Below are 18,660 nucleotides of genomic sequence, written 5' to 3' on the forward strand. Positions count from 1 at the left end.
GAAATTTTGCTGTCAGTAAAAATTTGTGAATTGGAAATATCCAAATGAAACTATAGGAAAATATTGTACTTGTTTAAGGAAATCACTGCTGGCGTGTTTCAGATGTATCCATCTTTTTCATGGACAGTTTATCTGCAGTTCATCGAAAATTGTTGCCTTTATAAGCCTTAATCTCTTCAACCAGTTTCTGCCAAATGAGTCAATTAGCATTAGATTAGGATATTAGACAGAGGCTGAGAATACTGTGGGAATGTCAACCTGCTGCTCCCGGGGAGACTGCAGTCTCCATCACCAGCTGCTGGGTTGTGCTCCACACAGGCAACCTTTTAATCTCCTCTCCAGTGGCTCCCCTGTTATCACCAGCAGAATGTGTGTGTGTGCGTGTGTGTGTGTGTGTGTGTGTGCATATGTGTGTGTGCATGTGTGTGTGTGCATATGTGTGTATGGATGTGTGTATGTGTGTGTGTGTGTGTTTACCCTCCTCTCATGTCACAGGCAGGGCCAGTGTGATTCACACACTACTACAGTATATCACGCTTGTATAGCAGTTCTGTGGGCGGCCTCAGACCTCTGGGCCACTGACAATAGAAAACAGAGAACCCACCTTGGGCATGCCGTCAATAGCTTTAGCATCACACTGAGAATTGGGTGCCAAAGGCTGCAGGCACAGGGTTGAATGTCATTTTGAGAGACGGGAGGAGTCCCTTGGGCATCTCTCTGCAACGACAACCTACAGGCAGGTGGTGAGAGGGGTGATACCAGCCTGGCAGAGCAATCTGCTTCAGAGACTCCTGAGTACTGCAGAGAACAACTGTTACAATGCCACTTCCTGCCACATAACGGATACAATTTTGTGAAATAATGCCATCATCACCAAATAGTTATGACTGAGGTTTGAATTACCCCTCAATGCTAGCTGAGTATCTAATCTAATGCAATTTACATTTCAAAAAGGCTTTTTGCAATTCTAAAAACAAAAAACGTGAACACACTGTGAATGCAGATAACTTCACTAAAGCAAAGTGGAAACTTTTTCTATGGTAATGACACAAACATAGAACAGAATAGAATATAATCTTCATTGTTCGCGAAATGTGGAAATTCCCACGTCAACAGACACAGACAGACAGTGTAAACGCATCAACTGTGTAAAATAAGAAGGTTACAAAAATACAAACAATATGTATGTACTCTGCTGACTGCACTTAATAAAATATTTCTGAAAAATGTTTCAAGCAGCTCATAGGATTCTAAAATGGGAAGTCATTTATAATGCTCTGCACAGCAAACCATCCGTGGCATCCCAGTAATCTTGCTGTCAATTTTAATACTAAAATTAAGCATTAAAACATTTTTTCCCATTATTTACAATTTTGTGTGCCATATTTCCCTTATTTCTCCATCAGAAACACACACTCATAAGCACAAGCACATATACAGGAGGCATGCACACTGATTTGGACACAGCCGTTTCTTTCCCACACTATTCCATCAGGCTGTGTGGTTTGTAAATATCATACAACCAGTTGAGATTACCAGTGGACGAACCCTCTGTTCTTTTGTCAAAAATGGACTCAAGAACAAACAAAAATAAGAACGGCGTTCCATGGATTTCCTCACCAGCCTTTTCAAAAGACTGAATTTTATGCGGGAATTCAGCAACACCCCACAGTGTGACCCACACACTACTGCCACAGAGATGGTTCTGCACATTAAAACTGCCACTGTCCCTTTATGCTCCAAATATTCATTCGGCACAAATATGCCAACCGTGCACTTCTGGAGATTAACATGAAAATTTAATCTACTACATTTTGCCCAACAAAATATTGATGTCAGGGTTCAAAGTGCTTCTTTTGAGTTATTATTTGGAAAACTTTGTCAATTTGTTGGAATTTTAAAAGCAGTTGCCACATTTTCAAGTTGTATTTGAGTCATTGAATTACAGGGGAAAAAACACTGAAGAATTCATACCTTGTAAACCATACGCTGACCCTGGTTCTGAGATTTTCAACCTTGGGTTCCAGTATCCTAATGCACTATGACTCAACCTGCCAGTGTGGTTAAGTCTCCTCAAATGATGTCTGCTGAAGGTTGCAATCACATACTCACCTAGAATTGGAAGCTAATTGATTGCTCTCCTGTTTTGGAATTCTGGCACATCAAAAGAGAAAATCTCTGATCAATGGAAATTGAAGCACACAAAAAAAAACATTGCTGTGATTCAAAAGGTTGATTACAGTTTGGATCCTGGACTCCCAATACTGGGCAGGAATGGGCCGCTTTTAAATGTATGCACCAGGCGAAGAGCCCTGTAAATAGACTTGTTGACCTGGAGTCACCCTGCTTGTTCAGATGTCATTTTAGAGTGGGTGCTGCACATCCACCAGTCACACACTAGTTCGGACCATGAGAGGCACAAGTGCACTGGCCAAGCCAAAATTCTGTGAGCCTCAGCAGCCCCACGCCAGCTCACCCCCCATGAAGATCTCCATCAGACACAATTGCTGGAACTGACTGACCCACAGGGACTAACAAAAGCACAGGTCTCAAGGGAGGGGGAAATGCAATTTCGCTCCTCCATATGTCCTCCCTTCAGGAATCAGTTGAGATGCTTTATAGGTCAAATGCATTTCCTAAAGTGGGGACTTTCACGCACACTCCAACCTCCCCAAACCCCCACCCAGCAGCTGTCACACTGTCACACAGACCTGCTGAGGTCACCCCTCCCATTCAGCAAACACAGTCAGAGCCTTGAAGGGATTATAATTTTATGCTTCAAGTACCTCTAACAGGGTTTTGGGGGAAATGACACTCGGTGTGTCATATGAAGGGAACACACTTCTGAAATTTCAGAGAAAAATTCCTTTCAGCATAACTTGCCTTTAGTCCAAATGGCTTTGTTTTCGATTATAGTCATTTACTTGCCATTTACTTGTCAACTGGTGGACCATTATGCGCACAGCCTTTTCATATTATGTAAGGTTCAGGGCAACACCACATATCATTCTGAGTTACACTATAGTTGCAGTACAGGAAGAACAACAAATGATGACACCCTCCCTGCAGAATAGAGGGAAACAAACACACAAGTGTTACTGTTAATCCACAGTTGTTTATGCACTGGACATGCAAACACACGCTAGTGGAGCAAACACAGCAAGTAGCAACGGTCAGTGGCAATGTCAGGCAACGGTCAAGACCATCAAAACAAACAATGCTGTCAACAGTGGCAGCACACAAAGAGAGAGCTCTGTAAAGATGTTCATGTGGGTGAAACAAGAAGAATAAATCTGGTGTGAGGATTCTCCTATTTTAAGAGGGGAGATCTCTCACATGTCTGTTACAAAGGCAGCAGCGCTGTGGCTTCATTTGAGCTCAGTGCAGGCTGAGCCTGTGCAGGTTTGAATTATGGATAGCTTGTGCACCTACTCCTGATATACCCACTGCTGAATAATTCCAGTCCTCAGCACAAGATCTCTGTGGAATCACCTCTGTGTGAATGTGTGTGTGTGAATGTGTGTGTGTGCAACAAATACAAGACACTAATTAGGTCATGAAAAACCTGAAAGAGTGCAGGGGTGAGGGAGGAGAAGAGATACAGCAAAACTAGAAATAGATGTGTAGAATGACCTTGTGACCCCACCCTACTCTGCACTGTAAAGCAAAATTCCAACTCCTTTTTAGCCCGCCCCCCCCCCCACCCCCCACCCCCCACCCCCCACCCCCCACCTCACCACCCCCCTCTGAGTCTACTGCTGAGGCCAGTCTCCAGCTTAGAGCATTTACATGCACACATTCCCCTGCAGCACAGCAGCCAGGACTGACTCCTTTCCAGCTGACAGAAGTACACATCACTGATGACTTCAGTGGGTGGAAGCCACATGGTATCCACCAGACCACCTTAGCTGCATGTGCAGTGTGGCCTTCTACAGTTCAACTGATTCATTTTCCTCTACTGTTCCACTGCTCCCAGCAATAAGACTGCTGCAGTGCAAGTGATATTTCTTACCTTTGGATGTGGTGCACAGCATAGCTGATAAATCTTTTTTTAGAGTGAACAAAAGATGATGTGTGAGGCAGTGGAAACGAGCAAGGAGTAAGCATTATTAAAGATACTTTCTGGCCATGGTATGAATATCAACATAGAAAATTACTTGCACACCACTTAAGAACATAAATGAATGCAGAGACTGGCTAATTTGCTATGCAGGTCAGGGGAAACATGACTATAAAGTAAGGGTTCTGCAGTCTCTGTGGCTATGGTTCAAATAAATTATGTATCATAAAACTATTTTTAAAAACCCAGTGTCATAATATGCTTGGTAGAGAGAACACGATAGAACAGGACCAGCCAGAAAGTAGAAGATCTTTCACACTTCCTTCACTGAATTGCTGTGAGATCACAAAGGTTCAATTCAAGAGACACGTCTTCAGTTCCCCCTACAGAGAATAGGGTTAAATAATTAATCAGCCCAGTGCTACAACAAAGGGCTTCATTTCCAATACAATCCCACGCAAGTGCGCTGAAGCAAGCCGATACACTCCGCACTCTGCTCACACAACACAGGAATCATTTTACCCAGCATACCCTTCCACTCAGGGCAAACGGGGGTGGTATCACAATGACAAAGACAAGACTGTTCACTTACGGAGGCATTCTGTGTCTTCGGGGGCATACATTCATACATTTCAGTGTGTAACTAACCAGACGACTGTGAGCTGGTCTCACCCCCCCCTGCAAATAAGGCTTTTTAAAGACAGTGTGGATATAAATCTGAAGCAGGACTCGAAGCTTATGTGGGTGTGTGTAGGCCTACTGTCTGTGTTTGTACTGGCATATTTCACTCTAGAGGATTGACAAATTGCCCAGCACCTCACACTGACAGGTATTAAAAGAGAAATATTATCTTCATCCCACTGACAGAGCAGCAAAAGTAAACAGCATGTGAACAGGGCCTAAATACTGCATGCAGGAAGGAAGGAGTGAAGGAAAGGACGTTGGGAGCTTTATCTTAATAACTTAATGAGCTTTTTATTGCACTCTATAGTCTGTATGACTACACAGCGGAGGACCAGAGACGGCATGAATAACGTGGATAAAGCGGAGTACAGTAAGCAACGCATATTTAACGGCTCGAGTCTTTCAAAATCCTGCAAATCAATAACCTACAGTGGCGCTGAAAACGCCCGTATCGGTTTACCGACATGTACCTCCAGTAGACTTCCCAAAGGCCTCTGTTGCAGTGATTGCGGTTACGGAACACAATGATTTTTGTCAGAATGGTGGGAAAGGGGCGCACCTTTATGTCTTTGTCCTGTATCCGCCATTTATCAAATGACGCCCCCCCAAACGCACACACACACACCCACAATACAACCTGCCAATGGAGCACAACTGCATTAGGAAAGCCCCTTTTTCTGATAAAGCTAGCCTACTAGCCTACTACTGGGTCTACTACAATCCATTCTTATTTCACACTTTTTTTTTTTTTTTTGCAGTTCCTGTTCTAATTAAATAAACATACTGAAGAGGAAATAAACATAGAAATCATGAAACTTTTAACCAGATTTAATCAAGACACTAATAAAAATATAAATCTTGACAATATTGTGTCATTCGGAAACACTATTAAAACAGTGCAATGTAGCAAATTAACCCATATACCGTGGCAAATTACTAAACATGTCCATACTTCTAATGTTACAAATGCAATGCAAAACAAACACTGGCTAAATTTGAAGAAAAAAAAGTTCCTTGTTTAGATACATTTAAGTGAATGATGTCTAAACTGATATCCAAAGACTGACTTTCAACCTAACTTTGAACAGGTGCAAAATTTCGTTATTTTCTCAGCATACAAAGTCAAGACCCTGTCGCATTCGCGAGGCTGTTGAAACTTGTTGAAACTAAAAGCCATGCATAGATACACATGGAGCACATTAAATAACAAGATGAAAAAGTCGAAAACGAGCGTGAACATCGAAAATCTTACATTTGATGTTACTTACAGCGATTGTAATAACAAAAGGTCACACTTACTTTTGTGTTTACTTCGACTTTGTATAGCCTACAGCAGTTTTGTTTCTTGGAAGATACTTTTTCTCACGAAAACATTTCAGTCCTTTCCTTGTTGCAAGTACACCACATACCAAAACATTTCCTGAACTCGGACAGTTTGAGAGAGATAGAGTACGGAGCCTTCGCTAATAAGGATCAAGTCACTACCGCCACTAACTTCACCCAGCTCTCATTCAAATGCTGACTGGTGGCAGCGGTGGGTGGCTAGAGTAAAGATACGGGTGGACTCCCAGGATCGGAGCTTTCCAGACGAGGTGACGCTTGGGGCAATGCATCACAATTTCAAAACACCATTAGTGTACAAAACGAAGCTTTCAGCATTCTCTGAATTATTTCAGGCGGCGAGATACCACTTAATCGTTATGATGAAGTTGCGCACCAGTCTTTTTTTACATAATGAAGAAAGATACTCTCGTTCTGCAGTCAGAAGGAATTGGCATGTAGGCCAATCTAATTTAACAGACGGATGCTTGAAAACCCATGAAAAAATGCGCATTCTAGAAAGTCATTTGAAGTGGTCATTCATCCCATTACCCCCCATTACCATCCAAAATGTTGCCCAAATGAATTCTTTCTCTCAAGTGAAATGTGTCCCTTTCCCCCATCTCAATCAAACAATTTCATCAATGGTATCAAGTCTAGCAATACCAATGTGCAGATTGCTAATAAACAGACATGCTAGCTGGCATTTACCCACTATAAACTGTCACTGGTGAAACCTGGCTTCCAAATATTCACAAAAAAACAAAAAACAAAAAAACAAATGTCTCCAAAAATATTTCCTTGTGAAATGTTCTCCCCAAAGTTTTCTTCAAAAGAAATTTGACTGTTGCATAAATAAAATCCTTTGAAGTCATCCTAAAAATGCATTTGAAAGCAAGAAACTTACAAAAAGCAAGAATAGATCTACAGAGCAATTTTTACTAACATACACACGCACACACACACACACACACACACACAATTTCAGTTTCCAATAGAACAGAAAAATTGGATTATTTAAAAAATGAATTCATGTACTTAACTGAATTAGCATCCATGTCAACAGTAGTTATTCATGCACACATTAAGATTTTTCTACTTTTAATGGGTTCTTGCATAACTGCAACTTGGCTGAACAATAAGTCGCCTATCACTTGCACGCACACACCGCTCCCGCTCAAGTCCCCAGCTTTAGAGCCGACTTCTGTCCACAGTTTCCTTCCCACAGTTCCCTGCTTCCAACCGCCTTCTGCAATGAGTGTCAGTTCAAAGTCCCTCTGGGCCAGTAATCAGCTTTTAATTTACCTTTCAATTCAAACACTCCTCCAATAGGAGAGCACAAGCGCTGCATCAGCCGCTAGTGACATTTGCACAACAAAGACAGAAAGCTTCTTACCCCTTGTTCATTGCTTTTAAAACCTTGCACCCATTTAGACCGATTCTTTCTGCTTTGAGATCTACACAATGGCCTTCTTGGAGTCTTTTCTAGTATTTCAAGAATTGAATTATTATTTTTTTAAATAATATTTATAAATACTAATATGGACAGTTGTTATTAAGGTAAACATGTATTTTCTCTCTGATTGTGATTATCTAAGTCCATAGTCGTGTCTGGCGGAAGAATCTCTTTCAGACCTCCCCCATCTTGTATATATCATTCCTCCAGTCTTGGGGCCTCCCCACCCCATCTAGGGTTTCACCTTTTGATACGCCTTTGTCTTTTGGATTTGGTGCTGCCATGACAACCATGATCTCCGTCCTCTGACTCAGTGGGGACACTCACAGACCCCCATTGCCCTGTTGCTGTGACAATGCATGGCCCCTTCCAAGGAGGAAGGGGAACAGAAGGATTTTTGCGGATACAGGTTTGAAAGGAATCTTAAACCACTGTCAGATTTAACAGGGCCCCTGGAAAGACAATTTTATAAGGGAGGACTAAAGGCATTTATGTGCTTCTTTGGCACAGTGATTAGAATACAAATTGCAGTGAAGAATTTCAAAATGATTACAATGATATGTATAATACTGATGCAGATAAATTAATTAAGACTGCCTGGAAGTAATAAATGCAATCATATATTCAAATGGGCCTTTCAGGTGCAGGGTACAAATTGCCACCAAGTACTGTCATGTTTGTTGTATTAATTTAAGAAGAAAGGTTATTGTTGCTCCCAGCTGAAAATGTATCCTTGTATACTGAGTCATGGGTTATCAGAAATTTCAGAAAAAAAAGATTTTGATACAAACAAACAGATTTTATATGATACCAAATTAATGTCTGCAAACAATTTTGGTCTATGACTCACATACATTTACATGTGTAAATGAAAAAAAAAGAAAATAAAAATAATGTCAGAGATTTGGCATGTAACTGCCTTGACTGCCAACACGATAAAGTTTCAGTTTTTTTATGCCCAGAAAAACGGGTAAACAATTTTGGGTTCTAAGTCCGTTCGAAAAGCCTTTTGAAAAGCCTGACGGCTGCGTTGCCGTCTGCAGCCTCTGACACTCTTTGCCACAGACTCCTCTCCTTCCAGAGCCCCTTCCCTTTCTTTTCTGCCCGAACCTCGGCCTTCAGCAGCCGCCTGTGGAGCCCCCAGTAGAGGCGGGACTCGTGGTGGAGGCCCAGGAGGGGCACCGTCTTCCCCAGGCCAAGCCGCAGGAGCTCTTCATTCATGCAGGTGTTGAATATGGTGCCCTGAGGGAGAGCAGGGAGAGCGTCACCTGCATGCTTTAAATATAATAACGAGAAGCTGCTTCTAATAAACTGAATGTAATGTGCAATCAAACTCCTAAATTTTCAGCAAAAAATACTCCCATTTCAGATGTTTTGTGGTAAGCGAATCTAACTAATCCATTCTGTTGCACAAAGAATAAAGGATGAAACGGAACAGCGGTCAGGTGTCATTGTCCCTCCGTTTTCTGCGATACAGTTTCAACAGTTTGTATTTGATTCTGCTTCTGAAAGCCACAAATAAAGCCAAGTATTTAACAGTATAAATGTCTTCTTCATGTCCTGAGCTGTGATGTTGCTGGGGCCACCTAGCTGCTAAGTATCCCCACCTAGGCTTACATCAAATGAGCCTTTTCACAGCAGAAGGATATCAAAGAGACTGAAGAACATTACAGGTCATTGTGCAGACTAAATGTAACCACTTCGCTGTGCATCAGCATGTGTACTTTGAGCCATTAACCAAGGCAATCCTAGATCAAAAACTGACCTCATAAAGTCGAATAATTCTATGATTTAACAAAGGAATTTTACCCTGCAAACAAAGCTGCTCGTACAGAGCAGACAAGTCTCCTTCCCTGGTTTCTCAAACCTGGTTCGTATATAGTGGGTGAGTCAATTATCCTGGCTCCTCACCCTGCTCACAGACACCAGGCAGTCCAGGGCTTCGGCCTCTCGTCTGATGAGGCGGAGCCACACCGTTTCTGTGGGTCTCAGCTGCTGCCCCAGCCATGCCCGTCCCTCCTCTGTCAGCTCCACTCCAGCCAGGCGCACATCCAACAGGGCGTCCGACCGCCCTGTCAAGAGAGCCATCAACTAATCTCCGTTTTCAACATATGATCCTTCACCACTGACAACCAGGAAAGCCCTGGAGAAGCAACAAATTTCAGCATAGCAAACTGAGATTTTATTACAGTGGAAACACTGATAGCAAAGGCAAGAGAATGGCAAGCACTCATGGATATCAAATTTCAATTAAATATTTTAATATTTCTTGCACATGCAGCATTGTGAACATTTTTAACTCTCAAGGCTGGCAGGATCTCAAATGTGATCACAAAGACTTACAGGTTAAACAGACACTGTGATGCCTGGCCACAAAACAGGATCAAGCCAAGAAAAAAATTGCATACAGCATAATCCCTTCACAGAGTTAAGTAAAATCTTAGGCATCGATGTTTGCTGAAGATGGAGCTGAGCAAAGCACATTACAAAAGCTCTGTAAACCAGCTTCGGTTTCACCTAATAGCTATGCCATAATCTAATAGTTAATGGGTCTCTTTCAGCTAACACGCTTACTCAGTTATTTAAGACATTAAATGAGAGAAAACAAAATCATGTAAAGCCTAAAATGTTTGCAGTTCAATGTCTATTCAATTTTTAAAATTAGATAAGCACATTTCTCTTGGACATAATTAAATATATAGCAACAGAGCTGCAAGAAGGAAAATTTCTCCAACTCAATTAGGAGAAAACAATAGCAGAGAGGGCACTTTGAGAATGCAGTATAAGGACATATAAAAGACAACCTTTTGGGTAGAAAAAACAAGCGTGAAAGACAGCTTTCTTTGGAGTTGCTTTAGACACAGCTGGAATGGTCCAAGTAATGAAATAAAATATGTCTTCTTTACCCTTTCAAAAAAGCTATGAATCTATGATTAATGATAAACTAGATTAAATACAATTGGAAATGTAATGTACATCAAAGTGGATGATGTGGTTCTCTTCAAATGCTGTAAATGCCATGTATTTCAGGCACAAGAATAAGAGTTAGGCTGGTTTTTCATGATTCTCGAGAAAAAGAAATAAAAAAAAGTCTGAAACTGAAAAGGGAAGGAGGGCTGAGTGACATGCTGTGCTTTTGGATCATAGTGAAACTGGTGAAGGGGGAGGGAGAATGGGGGTGGGGCTGGTCGGTGGGAAGGCTTACTTTTCTTCAGCAGGGCAGAGAGTATGGGGATGTTAATTGGGACGTGTTCCACTTCCAGCCCGCTCTCCGTCACTCTGTGAACTCTCCCTCTCAAACTCACGTTCCTCTCAATGAACCTGGCTGGGATTTCAGATGCAGTACCAAACTTTGTGATCTGCCAGGAGGAAACGGTAATACCACACTGAAATATATGCCACCAATTTTCACTAGAATATGAATTACTTTCAGAAAAAGAATATTTATTATTATAGTCAACAATTTTATTTTAGAAAATAAGGGGCGTCTAGTGGCTATGGTTAAAAGCTTCCATCAAAACTATTCCTCTCCACCTCAGAAACAACTCCTGACGCCAAATAATTTGTCAGTTTGACACCTGCCATCTGTCTCTTAATTTAATAAGAACAATATGTTCATTCATGTTCAATTGTTTTTTTTAATTTATTATTATTATTATTTTTTTTTTTTAAGTAATCTGGTTAATGTAGAATGGGGCATACTTTCTCAATAATAAGGAAGGAAACTAATTTTCTTTTACTATGAATCAGGCCTTGTATCTACTGTTTAAATTGGGTCATGTTTTTGCTGTTCAACACAACCCATGTTGGTGGTGAAAACGTGAGTAATTACCAGTCTGATACTTCTTGCTAGAATAATTATTCCGGCTATTGCAAGTCCAGTGCTGATATTCTGGGGAAAGAACAAAACTTGTAATTTAACGTAAATATGTATTAAATGACATTAGATTGAATAATGCAGTTTAGCAGCAAAGAAATTCATTACGCCCGCTCAAGTTTTACATTTAACCGACAGCCATCAGAATAATATAATGTACTCCACTTCTAGACGTATTAGGTTTAAGAAATGTCTTTTCCACGAAGATAAACAAGAAAGGCATGCGTAGCAATGGTCAAATTTATTTTTGCATGGAGCAAGCTACAGCATCATTCCTAATGGGTTAAGCCAGGAGTGATTTAGTCTTACACACGATTAATAAATGATCTTGCCATTCATCCAGTATTGTTTTCATCGATGCTTGCAACTTATCGCAGGTAAGCCTCTCGAAACACGGGCTAGGTCGATAAATTAGCTCCAATACAAACATCATTACGTTTTCAATTACGGTGTTATGACAAATTTAGCTAGCTAGCTACCAAATGTATCTTAATTCATACCCTGACCACAGTAAGATGGTCGTCCGCAATCTGTGATATTACAGAGATAATATTTGCGCTGGGCTCGTCCTCTCGCTTAGTTTTATTCAATAGATGTCCTTTTGACGGCAGTTCCGACATGTTGACATTGCTGCAAGACTACAAACGTCGCCCCGCTGACGTATCGGTGAAAGTAGTAGTGTACGGACAGTGGCTCAAAATAGTTGCCTTATAAAACGCGTTTCTGTTGTCCCCAGTACTTCTCAGAGAATTGCACTTTTATGTTTCCATAGTTCCACTTCCACACATACTTATATTTAAACATATCTGGTTGTTTTCTATCCAGATTATTTAGAATGTTTGCAGAGGATGAGTGTGTTCAAACTCTTCTCTGTTAAAGGATACTCTTTAGAGAAATAACATAACTCCAAATTTAATACTTCAGCAGGTAGATATCCTGGGTTCTAGTTCTACCCATTCACTCATTGAGGTTGTCTTGTTCTCAGTTCAGTAAATAGATAAAAAGTGAAACAAAAAGAAGACTTTTGAATGGTTATTCAATTTTTTATTTCCTATAAGATATGTATTAAATCTCCGTAATCTTTACATTTTGGGAATATAAATGTTCCTCAGAACTGTGTACAGTATAGTCTTTTGTACAAATCACATTTGCAGTCATCCTGCAACTCAGACATTATGATTACATAAAATCAACAGTCTTCAACATATTAAACATAAACCTCATTGAATATTCCATGACAGGGAAATTCAACTTCAAATCGACCACATAAAACCAGATTGACTAAATATTAACCTGAGACCATAGAACGGTTACACCACCTGAACATTGCCATGACACAGAGGGCACACACGGCACATTGTGAGGAGGTCCCTCTGTAAAAGGATTCCCCTAGTACAAGTACCGTCACAAAACACCAATTTCATTGCTTCTCTGGTCCACTGATCCAATAATGATTTTGAACAATAGCAATAATAATCAATAAAAATTAAAAACAATTATAGAACAAAAAATACATCTGAACAGAATATTTGGTAAATTATTTAAAAATAAAAATCCTGCTATAACCACCAAAAGTAGCTTCATTTGAACAAAAAAAATAAAAAATATTCAAATGCTAAATGCATTGTGTACCACATCCCTTCAGGGCTATTATATTCAAACGACAATGTCACAGTCATAAAAATATCTTAAAAACAGAATATTCCTGAACTAAACTATGGATAATCCCATTCAGTAAAACGGTGCATATTCTTGGAATGAAAGGCACAGAAAATGACTGACAGGGGGAAAAGGCCCAGTAAACAATTTTAAAAAGCAAAATAAGAAATAAATAAAATAAATAAGAAATATAACGCAAGATCAAATCTCTATCTTGCCAGTGTTTCCGCCATTTCCAATTTTGTTTTCATGGAAAAAAGCACGTTCACAGTTGTTGGCTTCCTGTGTTAGTTAAAATATTTGTTTCAACCTTACTTTAACTTGTTTTACATTCTGTAAAATATACTGAATCACATTTGGTGATGCAGTAGGAGATGAAGAGGTAAAGAAGAGGCACTCAAAGCTAGTGTAACCCTTTCTCCTGTGGAGGCCCCACAATTAAAGCCTGAATGAAGTGTGTGAAAAGGAGGGAAAGAGATAATGTGTGTGAGAGAATGAGAGGGAGAGGGAGAGTGTAAGCAAGAAACTGAGACAGACAGAAACAAAGCTAAAGCAAGATGGACAAAAACACAATGAGTAGCAAAACATCAACAGCTTTAAAGAGGCGAGAGCAGAGAGAAATACAGGTGTGTGTGCGGGGGGGGGGGGGGGTGAGTAGGGATCATCTGACTGTTTGGCACTGCCAGGCAGAGGGGTTCTCCTCCTGCAGATGCTTCATTCTCTTCCCCAGCCAGAACCACCAGGCGAAACCGATCACAACACACACCACCGATTCCACATAGTACCCATCCAGCAGAGTGACACAAATACCGCCTTCCCGAAAACACAGCTGGTGGGAGGATGGAGAGTACCAAAAATTAACATAGAAATAAGTCAGAAAAGTCATTTTTCCAAAACCCAGTATACAGTAAAATGCATCTACGCTTCTAATGTAATTATCCAAAACCCCACATCACAACACGATTCTAAAAGCTCCAGTATAAAAACTGCCAAAATGACTCCTGGCAACTGGAATTTCATACACAGAACATGGCCAATTATCTTGAACCAAAAACCCACCCACATTCATGCCGGATACTGTGGCTTGCTGAGATATGTATTGAGGCTTCTATGAGGTTACAAAAGTGGATCGCACACACTGAGAGCACAATGTGGTCAACTGACCAACTACCCAAATGAGATGACAATGGAAGCCTCTAGTCTACTTACTCCTGCCTCTTCAGGGGAGACACAGCTCTGCCCAACTGCCCCCTGGCACTCCTTGCTTGTTAGAGGGTCTACCAGCCACAGGGCCAGTGTGGAGGGCCAGACCCCTCCCAGGTTGGTCACCGTGTTCAGGAGGGTCATGTAGGTCCCCCCGATTACAGGGTCACTTACTCTGGCATTGAAGGCCATTAGGGCCACATACATGCTGTACAGCGTCACCTGTTGAAATAATAATATTGTGGAAATCATGGCAATGCACATTTTCTCATGTATAATTTCTGTCTTAGGCCACTCTCTCTCTTATGATAGATAAATGCAAGAACATTCGACAGAAAAGAAATCAACATTTTGGACACTGTATGGGCTAAAACTGGCTGAAGTAAAGAAAAATACGCTATTTATTGGTGTGGCGCTACACTATTATATTACACTATACACTAGGCCACACTGGTAAATTGAGCTCATATTAACTCCAAGTGAGATTCTGGTTAAAACATTAATGCAAAAGCCTTGAGTGATGTGTGAGGGAGAAGCTGAGGAGACAGGGTCAGGATGGAGGGGGCTCACCTGGTGCACAGCATAGCTAAGCAAAACCACAGCATAGTAGTAGACAGGAAATCCCCCATCCTGTCTTACACTGGGGGTCCACCACACAAGTAGGGTGTAAGACAGGCCAATCAGTAACCTGCAAGAGATGATCGGCAGATGTATGCTTCTCAATGCATAACCAAAAGGATGACATAAATAATATGTATACCATGCAGTCCTCTCACTGAACATCCCAACCACTCCAACACATACACTTACGCACAATTAAACATCACACACAAATCAACATATCTGTCATTTCACCAAGTTCATTTTCTCAAGGTGATCAACCCGATTGAACCTGACAGGCTGGTTTCCTGGTCAGTCCCAAAACATAATTTCTCGTTAATCTTTCAGAGCAGATACAGGGAAAAGAAACTACGGTATGAATCTTGTACGCCCCAACTCCCTGTGAGCCGAACCTGAAGGGGAAGGCCTTGTAGAAAACGTCGAGGGGCCTGGGGCCAGCAGTGTACTTGCTAATGATGAGGGGCAGCACGATCTGAAGGGGCACCATAGGCACTGCCAGCAGTGCCAGCTGCTCTTTGGGCACCCCCGCTTCCACCAGCTTCAGCCCTGTGACAGAATCGGCTGCAGAGAAGCCTATCTGGAACACGCAGGAAATCACACAGGGGGACAAGCCTTTCAGTGAGCCCAACAATATACTGTCACAAGAAGAGGGTGACAAAATAAAAGGCCAAAAAGTGCCATAATTTGATGGATTAGATGGCAACAATGTAGTCTACAATGTATCATTGACAGTCAAGGTAAGAGACCCCACTATAAAGCACTTTGAGCACAAGATGAAAGCTACAATAAAATACAAGCAGTTATCATTATTAGAATTGCTACCTTGGCTGTGAGCAACAGTCCACAGAAGGTGAAGACTGAGGGCATTTTCATGATGGAGAAGAGTTGCCTGTAAGTATCCACCACCCCCTGTGTCTCTTCCCTGCTCTTCTTCTTGGACTGTTTGCAGTTCTCCCTCTTCAAGATGGCCACCAACGTGGTCGACACAAGGAACACGATCCCCCAGAAAAACATGAAATCTGCCAGGGCAATGAGAAATACCAAAGAGAATAAAACAGAACACCCGCTCTTCACAGTGTTTTCTTGCCATAACCACAGTTTCCATAGCATCAAAGCAGACCAGGCTTCACAGATACATGTGTCAAAGCGTACTGAGGGAGACTCTTGCTTACACGCGTTGTAACAGAGGCAAAACAAGAGGGTCAAATAGGGATTAGGGTATCCAAAAAGAGTGCAGTTTTTTAAATACGCATTTGAAAACAGCAGTGACGAACATTATCAGAGGAGACAAAACTGAAAAATATTAGGCCTATTTCATAATACTACTGGTTTTATTGGTTTACTCATTAAATGTATATTACAGCTTGACCAATATTTTTTTACTGATATTACTGGTCTTATTATGCACACAGTCCTTGCAGAACCTCATCATGAAATGTGACATCAATGGAATCCAGCATCCAGTGTCCAGTTAAAACACTACCATCAATCATAAACCCACTCAAAGACACCTCCTGAAGCAAGGGGCCCACGGTAAATTAGGCACACCATTTTTGATTGACTCCAATATATTTTGACGAGAATCAATAATAGATGCATACTGCTGTCAAAAATGTACATTTTAATAAATATGAACAGTAATAAGAATAGTAATACCAAGGATATCTGCACAAATAATTATTTATCATTATTCATTATAAACACCTTTCTCCAAGCCTACCTGAGAGGGTAACAACACCAGTGGCTTTTGGCTCAAATCTCAGGTACTTGTTGCAGAAGTCAGGTGACTCAAGCGCCAGGAACAGCACGTTTCCCAGGAAGTAGCCGGCCGTCTGGCCCACCGAGTTGCAGGTTGAGGCGTAGCCCACATTATCCCGCGACAGCATGGTCAGGGCCCATCCGTCCACCGCGATGTCCTGAGTGGCCGCCAGGAACGTCAGCATGAAGAAGACGGCAGTGATGGTGAGGATGTCAGGCCCCCGGTGCCCGTCCCCCTCCAGAAGCGAGTCCACCGTGACGGACAGGTAGAGCATGAAGAGGCCCAGGAGGTACTGTGTCGGGACCAGCCAGGACTTCCTGCGTCCGAACTGCCGCAGGTACAGCGCGTCCACTAGGGGCGCCCAAAGCAGCTTCAGGCTGAACGGCCAGAAGACAAAGCTGAAGTAAGCCTGGTCTTTGTAACTGACACTCTTGCTCTGCATGATCAGGGGTATGCTCCCCGCCAGTCCCAACGGTATTCCCTGTAACACATAGAGGAAGAGCAGCAAGGACACATTGCTGAGCTCTGCCCTGATGCCATGGGGCAACTTGGGCCGCCCGTCCTCTTTGTCAGAGCCCTGCAGTAAGGCCTCCTCCTCAATTTCCAAATCTATGTGGTAGCTGCCCTCCTCTTTCATATCACAGGTAACAAATGGCTTCCTTTGCCTCCCATTCGTGTGTTTGGCCAATTCAGAATGCTCCATGACAATTCTCTCGACGTCCATCCACCTCTTCCGTTCTTTGCAACAAATAATTAGGAACAGTGTTAATACAAATCCAGTCAACATAGTCTGACAGCATGACTACTGCTCTGCCAGGCTTGGAAAAATGCTTTATAACGTCTGTGTACATATGACAGACAGTCATTATGTATTTGAAATAATTGAACTCCATGGATAACAGTAAAATTAAGTAGAAAACATAACTCCTGGAGATCTCGGCACAGTCAACAGCACGTGACTGACAAAAACATACAATAGTATGAAATAGCAATTTTCTGCAGCATATTGGGAGAAAATTGATTTTTATTTTTAAAAAGCTGAAACTGTACTGGTGTCTAAAGGGTAAAATATTTCGAATTATTTGACTCAAGCCGGATATACAGTAAGACAAAGCTAAGCAGCTAACGCTATATTCCAAGACAGGTAACCAGTAGCCTGCATATAGTACGAATAGCTTCCAACACCACCTGTCGTGATGCACGCTGCAGTGAAATTACAGCGATCGTGGACAGATCCAAATACATACCTCAACAGCGGCTTATAGGTATTACATTAGTAACATGTTAATGCAAGGACAAGGGAGGCTTTAATGTTACGCTGCGACGCTACAGTCTAGTCGTCGAAAAATCTCAAAACGAAACTGAACAGAACATACCAAAACCCGGAAGGTAGCAACATTACACACTGCCAGAACACCGGCATCAGCAGGCTAGGTAACGTCTAACATAGAAAAAAAGATAATGATTAAATGAGATAAAGAATTAACTGAATTTGCAAGCAGCTAGTTGCAGGAAACAGGGGATGAATGAAAACAATACCAAATCATTTGGCTTAGGCAGAAGGCAGGTAAAAGTTTCCCCCAGCGATACCAGCTGAGGTACAACTTTTCCGGACACGAGCCCGGCTAGCGCTGTTGTGGTGTAACAGTAAAACATTTCCGCGAGTTTCAGCTGACGTGTCAATGTGCTGCAAAATGTTGGTTCCTCTTTTCACAAGAACACCATATACAATATTTAACTGTACCAACCAGCTTTATGTATTAGCCAAGAGTTCAAATAAAATCTTAAGTCTTTAAGTGTTTAAACATAGCTATTTGCATAAATTGACATTGTAACATTATCTTTGCAGCAAGCCGACGTATTAATTTGCTATTTTATGTACACACCACGTACTTAATACATTTCGATTGTAATGGGATTTGTCAATAAAAACAAAAGCGCATCGTATTTAACTTTATTTAAGTTCGTTTCTGGTCATCTCTATGTAGGCCTACGGCACTAGGGAAAATAGTTTTGAGCCA

General features: G+C 41.6%; 3 protein-coding genes across 12 annotated transcripts in view; all 3 read right to left on the reverse strand.

Annotated features, from left to right (window-relative positions):
* Nucleotides 1-6,176, reverse strand: part of plch1 (phospholipase C, eta 1) — a 63,694-nt gene extending 57,518 nt beyond the window's left edge. The window contains exons 1-2 of one of the 2 annotated variants that reach the window (XM_035384885.1): nt 6,044-6,164; nt 605-730 (exon numbers count right to left, since the gene is read on the reverse strand). The gene's annotated coding sequence lies outside the window, so the exon portion shown is untranslated. Of the gene's footprint in view, nt 1-604; nt 731-6,043 lie in introns of both variants that reach the window. The other variant, XM_035384884.1, reaches the window with a different exon arrangement.
* c18h3orf33 (c18h3orf33 homolog (H. sapiens)) lies at nt 5,557-12,056 on the reverse strand. 4 transcript variants are annotated; one of them, XM_035384909.1, is made up of 5 exons: nt 11,904-12,056; nt 11,353-11,412; nt 10,726-10,879; nt 9,432-9,592; nt 5,557-8,762 (listed from the first exon to the last, which is right to left on the reverse strand). In XM_035384909.1, the coding sequence occupies exons 1-5, from the start codon at nt 12,015-12,017 to the stop codon at nt 8,508-8,510; spliced, it is 744 nt and encodes a 247-aa protein (XP_035240800.1). In that variant the 5' UTR covers nt 12,018-12,056; the 3' UTR covers nt 5,557-8,507. The 4 variants fall into 4 exon arrangements, with proteins under 4 accessions (XP_035240800.1, XP_035240798.1, XP_035240801.1 ...); XM_035384907.1 differs by having other exon boundaries at nt 11,898-12,056; XM_035384910.1 differs by lacking the exon at nt 11,904-12,056 and adding an exon at nt 11,730-11,891.
* A 363-nt stretch (nt 12,057-12,419) lies between these two features.
* Nucleotides 12,420-18,530, reverse strand: slc33a1 (solute carrier family 33 member 1). 6 transcript variants are annotated; one of them, XM_035384904.1, is made up of 8 exons: nt 18,179-18,529; nt 18,016-18,080; nt 16,601-17,377; nt 15,703-15,899; nt 15,273-15,457; nt 14,830-14,947; nt 14,266-14,481; nt 12,420-13,885 (listed from the first exon to the last, which is right to left on the reverse strand). In XM_035384904.1, exons 3-8 carry the CDS (start codon nt 17,361-17,363, stop codon nt 13,718-13,720), a joined length of 1,647 nt encoding a protein of 548 aa, XP_035240795.1. In that variant the 5' UTR covers nt 17,364-17,377; nt 18,016-18,080; nt 18,179-18,529; the 3' UTR covers nt 12,420-13,717. The 6 variants fall into 6 exon arrangements, with proteins under 6 accessions (XP_035240795.1, XP_035240796.1, XP_035240792.1 ...); XM_035384905.1 differs by lacking the exon at nt 18,016-18,080 and having other exon boundaries at nt 18,179-18,530; XM_035384901.1 differs by having other exon boundaries at nt 16,601-18,080.
* Nucleotides 18,531-18,660: the final 130 nt, after the last annotated feature.

Source organism: Anguilla anguilla, chromosome 12, assembly GCF_013347855.1.
Source record: "Anguilla anguilla isolate fAngAng1 chromosome 12, fAngAng1.pri, whole genome shotgun sequence".
Taxonomy (NCBI): domain Eukaryota; kingdom Metazoa; phylum Chordata; class Actinopteri; order Anguilliformes; family Anguillidae; genus Anguilla; species Anguilla anguilla.

What these genes read in the sequence shown, in the direction of transcription:
- c18h3orf33 (XM_035384907.1), bottom strand. Translation starts at nt 12,017, where the DNA reads ATGTCGGAACTGCCGTCAAAAGGACATCTATTGAATAAAACTAAGCGA. An exon ending in ACCATCTTACTGTGGTCAGG is followed by an intron (nt 11,413 to 11,897) that starts GTATGAATTAAG and finishes TTCTTTCCCCAG; the next exon opens with AATATCAGCACTGGACTTGC. An exon ending in TAGCAAGAAGTATCAGACTG is followed by an intron (nt 10,880 to 11,352) that starts GTAATTACTCAC and finishes TCCTCCTGGCAG; the next exon opens with ATCACAAAGTTTGGTACTGC.
- slc33a1 (XM_035384901.1), bottom strand. Translation starts at nt 17,426, where the DNA reads ATGTTGACTGGATTTGTATTAACACTGTTCCTAATTATTTGTTGCAAA. An exon ending in TACAAGGCCTTCCCCTTCAG is followed by an intron (nt 14,948 to 15,272) that starts GTTCGGCTCACA and finishes CATCTCTTGCAG; the next exon opens with GTTACTGATTGGCCTGTCTT. An exon ending in TTAGCTATGCTGTGCACCAG is followed by an intron (nt 14,482 to 14,829) that starts GTGAGCCCCCTC and finishes TTATTTCAACAG; the next exon opens with GTGACGCTGTACAGCATGTA.